At 33.6% G+C, this 8,936-nt stretch overlaps 1 protein-coding gene across 4 annotated transcripts; it reads right to left on the minus strand.

Annotated features, from left to right (window-relative positions):
• Positions 1–551: 551 nt before the first annotated feature.
• LOC140978513 (uncharacterized) lies at positions 552–4,972 on the minus strand. 4 transcript variants are annotated; one of them, XM_073443640.1, is made up of 5 exons: positions 4,822–4,969; positions 4,025–4,102; positions 2,536–2,664; positions 2,277–2,395; positions 552–1,012 (listed from the first exon to the last, which is right to left on the minus strand). In XM_073443640.1, exons 3-5 carry the CDS (start codon positions 2,618–2,620, stop codon positions 899–901), a joined length of 318 nt encoding a protein of 105 aa, XP_073299741.1. In that variant the 5' UTR covers positions 2,621–2,664; positions 4,025–4,102; positions 4,822–4,969; the 3' UTR covers positions 552–898. The 4 variants fall into 4 exon arrangements, with proteins under 4 accessions (XP_073299741.1, XP_073299740.1, XP_073299739.1 ...); XM_073443639.1 differs by lacking the exon at positions 4,025–4,102 and adding an exon at positions 4,457–4,552; XM_073443638.1 differs by lacking the exon at positions 4,025–4,102 and adding an exon at positions 4,457–4,528 and having other exon boundaries at positions 4,822–4,960.
• Between the last annotated feature and the right edge of the window lie 3,964 nt (positions 4,973–8,936).

The following is an 8,936-nucleotide window of genomic DNA, read 5'->3' on the forward strand; positions in this document are numbered from 1 at the left end:
ATTCGACATTTTTTAGGTACAGTAATATTGGTATACCGAAAATTCAATATTTTTTCTCACCCTCTAAATGCAATAGTGTCGCTCTCTAGGAGCCTGATCCTACTACTATACAGTTAACTAACTATTTCACCCATCGAAATATCTTTGTTTAATTTAGATTATTCTTGGATGGAAAGATAATTTCAAATTCGATGAATTTTTATTGAAATTCACTGTATTGTTAATCCATGTAAATGACCTATAAGACTTTGGTCTAATGGTTAAATTTGAGATCTTGAGACTTGTTGATATCAAGTTCGAGTCTCATTGATTGTAAGTAATTTTCTTAATTTATTTAAGTAAATTTAGTTGTTTCTTTGTACTGTCTTTGTACGAGACAAGCAAATCTCGGATTCACGCTCAAGTCTCGTCAGCAGTACAGATAGTTACATTATATCTTTATAGTCTAGAACAATATCATATTTGTACTCTAAAAAAATCCAAAAAAATGCAACGTTAATGACAATGAATTTGAAATACACCCAAATGGCCTCTCATTTCAAATTTATCGTTCAGATCTCTCTCCAAATCAAATCATTACATCCAAAAACAACATCTGAGAATGAAATTACATTGCATTAAACCAACCAAAACGCCTTTAAAAAATAAAACTTTTATTTCAAATGTATGTTACAGTGCCTGAAAGAGAAGTCAGGCGCTTCAAAGCACTCTGAAGCACAAATGGTACACTCGCTGCGTTTTGCCCCTAAGCACGTTTTTAACAACAGTGAATAAAAGATACTGGATTGTTCCATACAGAGGGGAAAAAACCTCGAGGCTATAATTATAAATTTGAGATATTCCATCATTGGCAGAAACAAAAAATTGAAACAAGAAACGTACACTTAAGAAGAAAATTCTATTCTAGCTCATCCAGATGTCCAAAGACTTTTTTCCAATTTGATGCTGCTTCCTCTGGAGACCGATATGACCAGATATGAGGCTTGAATTTCTCGCGCTCATCCAAAATCGCCTTCATTCACAGTTATTTATTATCAATCAAAATTCATATTAACAGTGTAGGAGAGCATACATATACCATGTAATTAACTGCCTGCAGTTAATCGCTTCAAAATCTAACGAAGATGATAAGAAAATGTAACATAGTTTTATATTACTAACAGACTCTTACAAAATTAATGTTTGAGAGTTTTAAGTGAGTGTGAGCAATGTGAGGAGAACACAGATGCTAAAACCTAATCGAAGCGCATTCATTAAATGCACCATCTGGATTTTTATTTCACACAATCATGCACTTGGGTTGACACAAACTCAAGATCTGAATTCGAAGAAACAAATTACATCACCTCTAATTAAATAGATCGACCGGGTAAGAATAATATTTTTAATGGATGAAAAGTCATATTTTCCAGAGAACCACACAAGAAACACGACTCAAGTGAGGAAGATAAATCAAATCACAATAGGAAATCATAAAGAGGAAGATGGGTTTTATATGAAGTTCTTTACTCAACAATAGTTGCAGTTAACTATTCACTAAAGCAAATAAATACAGAAGCAATCATAGAGAAATTTTTCACCTAATAGCATTAGCTATCCTGGAAATCCTTACAATTTGGAATATCATAGGCTGAAGGGATACAGTGCTATATTTGTGTATAATTTAAGACCAGGCGTTTGTCGTTATATCAAAACCTAACTCTTATTTGTTTAAACTTTTAGTGGCTCAAGTATTACATCCTGATCATTAAATAAAAAAACAACTCTAATTTTTTACCGTGTAGCAATTCAAACATCACATCTCAAATATCATTCGAGTAGGAACTATTATTTAATTTCGATAATTTTCAACCAATGATTACCATAACTAGTCAATCATAAGAATTGAACACAAGATACCAATTATTGCACCAAATTCTTGCCATACGGGTAGTTGTCATTGGTGCAAATAGTTTCATTCAAATATTTTAAATCGTACATTATTCTAGTCACCATATTTTGATTGTGGCGCCAGCATAATCAATTCTTGCTCTATTATCATATTGCAAACTAGAAGATAGCATGAGATTTCAAACCAGTAGTTTATGCCAAAAGATACAGTACTTGAGATGGGCGCCCTAACAGCAATGCACACAATACTCGACTCTCGAGACTCTCTTTGCCTATGACACCCTAAGTTATGATAGAAGTACCAAGAAAATTGTACCACAACCAACCCTGTTGAAAGGGCATTACAAACTATCTAATAAAAAACAAATATTCAGCTATCCACATACCTCTACTTGAGCGGGAGTTTTGGTTTTGAGACTCAAACAATCAAAAAGGTCCGCCCACTTTGCCATACAATTGTCTAATGCACCGAGCCGATAGTACTGCTGCATTTGATATACTGGAGCTGTCACAGAAACAAACTTCATCAATTCGAAAGATCACATAATATCTCGAAGATACTCAAGTTAACACAATCTCAAACAACGGGTGCGAAGTTCAGTGCCAAATCAAACTAAAAGAACAAACGAGAGAGTGGTGGCATACAATAGCAAAACCACATAGCGTCAAAACGTTTGACGCACGACTGTTGCGACCGCTTTGCGGCGGAATCTTCCTTCCTCAGGCTCATGCAATCCGATACTCTACACCTACTCCGAGATTTCAGCAGATTTACTGTAGATTGAAGTAAATATAATTTTATTATACAATATTTATTGTCTTTAAAAAAACATCATAACACATTATGCTAAGAACGGGACATGATCAGGATGACATGCTAATAAAAAATTATTGTGAAAAAGATGATGCATGAATACTAAAAAAAATTGGCATGTAGGACTGATATTTTACAACTGATTAAACCAATGTTTTTAAACCAGACCAACCGGTTCAACCAGGATGTCCGGTCCGGACTTGGTGTAAAAACCATTTTAACAATCAAACTGGTTAGAACCGATCAATATTGATTAATACCCGGTCGGACAGACGGTAAACCGATTAAAAACCGGTCCGACTGGTTCACCAATTTTTTTTAATTTTTTTGAAGAATTTGATTATTTTCTTCGATTTTAAAATTTTATGTTTAGTTATATATATGGTTATTTTAATTTTGTTAAAAATATTATTTTATCATTATTAGAGCTTATTTTATTTTTGTATAAAAATGTAGATATAATTATATTTGATTATAACATGTTTTTAGATTTAAACTTTGATAAATATATATTTTTTATTTATATACATATATTTAAGATCTTCGTTATTTAAAATATATTATTTATTATATTATATTATTATTTTATATATATAACAGTTTTTCGGTCAGAACATCCGGTGGAACGATCTGAATGGTTGAACCGTTTTTATAAGATAGGCCAGTTCGATCACTGGTCCGGTTAAGAATACATTGTTTATTATATCAATTTCAGTTTTTTTTAATAAAATTATTCTATCAATTTAACCAAACAAACAGTGCTAAAAAATATAGACGCCTCAATCTTTCCTCCTCCAACTATTTATCATGCAAATATGTGATCTATCAAACAGCTTGTGCAGCTAGGACAGCAGGACACAAAGGAAAGACACAAGCAAATATTTTCCATACAAACCAAGGTGTATTTTGTTTCAGTTCTCCTAGAAGATCAGAGAGAAATATACCTATCAGACTACCATCTTCAGTGAATCATTTGAAGTTCTCCCAGAAAATCAGAGAGAAGTCTATTTACTACACAACCATCATCAGCGATTATTCTTAAAGAGTAGTTTACTGGGACAATCCACTATATCCATAAGCCCGTACTGGAAGATGAATAGTTTATGTAGGTGCATGAGTGCATGTATCACTAAATAGTTAGTAGCCAAGACCACAGAATGGGTAAAATGGTGAAGGAGTCTCCATTTACCAAGTTGGGAATAATACAGGGTAACAAACTAGCACTAAAGATAAACAATAACTTGAACATTTAAATAATGCTTTAAACCGACATTGCACTAAGCATGATCGAATAAAAATTTTAAACCCTCAACACTTTACCAACTAGAATCTAATGAGAGTCCATCATTCAACAGGTTCGAAGGAACTGTCTATCACCATTGTGATCATGAAATCATCCTACATGTCAGATCATCAATTAAATAATGGCACTCAAGTAGATCTCAATTAGCAAAATCAGATATTCATACGTCCACAACTCTGCCAGAGTGAGATCATCGAAAAAAAATTCAAAATCGCAACTATATGATCGAATTTTCGCAGCCAGTATGACACAAACCTAGAAAAATTTCCATCTTTTCGCAAAAACTACCCGTAGCATCAGAAACCTCAGACCATAGTATAGCTAAATTACAGCAATAGATTGAAAATTCAAGTTTTAATGAATGGTTCTATGAAGGAAAATCAATCCCTCGTTTGCATTTGACAGATTTGGGGAAAGTACACAGAATCGATATGAAAAAGATAAAATACCAGAGAGATTCAATCAAGAAGACGATTCCTGAACTAGCCGTCCGGTCATCGCCGACGAAGTCTTCCCGGCAGCTATATCAGGTAAAAAAACCACCACTTCACACTCGCACAAAAAAAAAATTCCTCAGGAAACCCATTATCCTCCTCCCCAAATTCAAAACACCACAATCAACTTAGTCACTGATGGTTCTTTTTAAGAAACCAAGATTCAAATAAACGAAGCACTCAAATTGAAGAATGAAATTTAATTTACAGATTTTTCTTATGCATTAATTCATTTCAATTGTTTCAATTGATGCAAATACAGAAAAATGAAATCTCCGGGTTGACGTTTCGATACTTGTAAATTTGATGCTGAAACTTACAGAGAGAGCTTTCCAAATATGTGGTCAATTACAAATTTCGGAGACCGGCGAATCGGTCGATTAAAGTGGCGGCAAGGGTTTAGCAAAAACTTTGAGTAAAAACGGGAGAGAGTAGATGTGGAAATCGGATTTGCGGGAAGTGGATACTGTGATTCGTTGAATGGTCTGCTGTGGAAATCCACAGGCAGAAGGCACATTCTCAAGGCCCAGAAGTCCAATAACATCCACAGCCAGAAGGCCCATTCCCAGGGCCCAGAAGTCCAATAACACCACAACAAATTAAGCCACTAGGCCCACTAGGGCCTGCATTGTCTGAGATAAATGTGATAAATCGTATGGCTCAATGGAAAAAAAACTTTACTGTTGAAATATTATTTAAAAATGTGTTAAATATTTGTGTTGAAAATGTGAATGTTGAATGTTGAAAATTAGGTAAAATTAGGTGTTGAATATTGAAAATTAGTGTGTGATGATGTAGGTAATGATGTATTTTATTTTTGGATTATTTGTAAAAATTTTCTATAAATAGATCTCTCATTTGTGAAGAAAATCACAATTGAGTTGAGAGAAAAATATTATAAAGTGTGTAGTGTGATAATTTTGAGAGTTTGAGATTTTTACTTTTTTACCGTAAATTTTTACTTTTTCACAACACGTTATCAGCACGAAGCTCTAAAAGTCCTCCATATTTTTCCAAGCTCCGAACAGAAGAAAAAGGTAACAAAAGTAATAATATTTATTTTACTGTTATTTATTTATTGTTTATATATGTAATATATAATATAATGTTATTGTTAGAAATAATAAAAATAATTTTTTCAAAAACTTGTTATAAATCCTGGGAGGATGTTAAGACGACATCCCACACTCCCGGTAAGGGATACGACAAGTATAAAAGCCTATAAGGTTTTTTAAACAAAATAACTTATGACACCTAATTATAATAATGTGATATGATATACATAATTATTTAAATATGACTAATATTATATACACCATATTATTACCATAAAATTATACAAATACATACATTTATTTTCTTATACACCAACGGTAATAAACGGTAACAAAACGGCTAGTTTTTGCTCTATAAATACAATCTCACAAATACATTCAATCACTCCAACTTTCTCTTCTTCTCTAAAAATTATTCTTCATCAAATTTTCGAAGAAAAAAAGAAGATGGCTTTCACGAGGTTATTTTTAATTATTTTGGTTATCATACTCACCAGTCTTGTATTTATCGGAGAATATCCTCCTCGTGTGTTTTCTTTATTTTTACGAATACTTGTACTTGTTGTTTATCCATTACTTTGTATTGCAATATTCATTAACTAATAAAATGCATCGTAATTTTTAGTACCACCATGGCAAACTTGGCAAAGCTCGAATTCATCGCTCTTGATATTACTGGGAAAAACTATATGCCATGGACTCTTGATGTAGAAATGCATCTTGAGTCATTGGGTCTAAGCGAGACCATTAAAGAAAATGGTATATCTTCATCACAAGAAAAAGCAAAAGCTATAATATTTTTACGACGACACCTTGATGAAGGTTTAAAATGTGAATATCTCATCGAAAAAGATCCCATGGCTCTGTGGAAAGGATTAAAAGAGAGATTTGAACATATAAGGGAAGTTATACTTCCGACCGCCCGTGATGAATGGAATATGTTAAGATTCCAAGACTTTAAAAAAGTCAGTGATTACAATTCAGCGATGTATAGAATAATCTCGCAGTTAAAATTTTGTGGACATGAGGTTACAGAATCGGAAATGCTTGAAAAAACATTTTCCACGTTTCACGCATCAAATATAACACTACAGCAACAATATAGAGTGCGTGGATTTGCGAGATATTCTGAACTCATCGCCTGTCTTCTTGTGGCGGAAAAGAACAACGAGCTATTAATGAGAAATCATCAGTCCCGACCCACTGGATCAACAGCATTTCCAGAAGTAAATGCTGTAAGTAAAAATGAATTTAAACCTGGAAACCAAAATCAAATTCAAAGACAAGGTTTTGGTCGAGGTCGAGGTCGAGGTCGAGGTCGTGGACGTGGACGTGGACGAGGAAGTGGTCGTGGTCGTGGACGCGGCCGTGGTTTTGAAAATAATCGAGATAGTTATTTCTATAACTCATCTCAAAATAACGTCCCAAACCATCCACAGAAAAGGCATCAAGAAAACATGAGTGTTAATGAAAATCACTCGAAAAGATTTGAAAGTTCTTGTTTCAGATGCGGTACTCCAGGACATTGGTCTCGTATTTGTCGAGCCCCTGAGCATCTTTGCAAACTTTATAAAGAATCGATAAAGGGGAAAGAAAAGGAGACCAACTTCACTGAGCGAAGTGACCGTTTGAGTGATTCAACTCATTTTGATGCTGCTGATTTTATGAATGATTTCTCTGGAAATGATCAATATGTTGGTGGGATAGAAATGAACAATATTGATGCTGCAGATTTTCTCAATGATTTCTCTGAAAATGAACAATATAGTGGTAGAATATAAATGTACAATAATTTATTTTTCATGTATTTATATGATAATGTTTTATTGTACAATTATGATATGTGTTATATTTAAATATGTATTGTCATTAATTTTTTTTCATTGCATATTTTTTGAAGTTCAAATATGGAAAATGCTATGAGCAAAGCTGAAGTTTGCATACCCGATAGTGGTACAACGCACACTATCCTCCGAGATAAAAGATATTTCTTGGAACTAAAACCAACAAAAACAACGGTGAATACAATATCAGGTCCTGTAGACTTGATTAAAGGATGTGGTAAAGCACAATTTTTGTTACCTAATGGTACAAAATTTTTGATCAATGATGCTTTATATTCACCACAATCGAAAAGAAATTTGTTGAGTTTTAATGATATATATTCCCATGGGTATGATACTCAAACAATGAATGAAGGGAATGAGAAATATATGTGTCTTACCACATATAAATCAGGAAAGAAATATGTGATTGAAAAACTACCAATGCTCCCTACTGGATTGCATTATACACATATACGTCCCATTGAATCAAACATGGTAATTGATAATTCTTCAATATTAACCAATTGGCATGATCGATTAGGACATCCTGGTTCAACAATGATGCGAAGAATTATAGAAAATACACATGGTCATCCATTGAAAGACCAGAAGATCTTTCAGAATAATAAGTTTCAATGTAAAGCATGTTCTCTTGGAAAACTTATTATAAGACCATCACCAGCCAAAATCCAAACTGAATCACCAATGTTTCTTGAACGTATTCAGGGTGATATTTGTGGACCAATCCATCCACCATGTGGACCATTCAGATACTTTATGGTATTGATTGATGCCTCCAGCAGATGGTCACATGTATGTTTATTGTCAACTCGAAATGTTGCATTTGCAAGATTACTTGCTCAAATAATAAAATTGAGGAATCAATTTCCCGATTATACAATCAAGAAAATTAGACTTGATAATGCTGGTGAATTTACTTCCCAGACTTTCAATGATTATTGTATGTCTATGGGAATCATTGTTGAGCATCCTGTTGCTCATGTACATACTCAAAATGGATTGGCTGAATCATTGATTAAACGTCTGCAAATGATTGCTAGACCAATGATTATGAAAACAAAGCTCCCTATTTCTATATGGGGACATGCAATTTTACATGCTGCTTCATTAATTCGCATCAGACCAAGTGCATATCATAAATACTCCCCATTGCAGCTTGCATTTGGTAAAGAACCAGACATTTCTCATCTGAGAATTTTTGGATGTATGGTGTATGTGCCTATTGCACCACCTCAACGAAAGAAAATGGGACCTCAAAGAAAGATTGGAATTTATATTGGTTATGATAGTCCATCGATCATTCGATATCTTGAACCACAGACAGGCGACGTGTTCACAGCACGTTTTGCTGATTGTCATTTTAATGAGGAAATCTTCCCAATGTTAGGGGGAGAACAGAAACATACCGAAAAAGAAATTACATGGTATGTATCATCATTGTTACATCTGGATCCAAGAACAAAACAATGTGAAAAAGATGTACAGCAAATTGTGCACTTGCAAAGAATAGCAAATCAAATACCAGATGCATTT

This window comes from Primulina huaijiensis, chromosome 6, assembly GCF_012295235.1.
Source record: "Primulina huaijiensis isolate GDHJ02 chromosome 6, ASM1229523v2, whole genome shotgun sequence".
Lineage (NCBI taxonomy): Eukaryota > Viridiplantae > Streptophyta > Magnoliopsida > Lamiales > Gesneriaceae > Primulina > Primulina huaijiensis.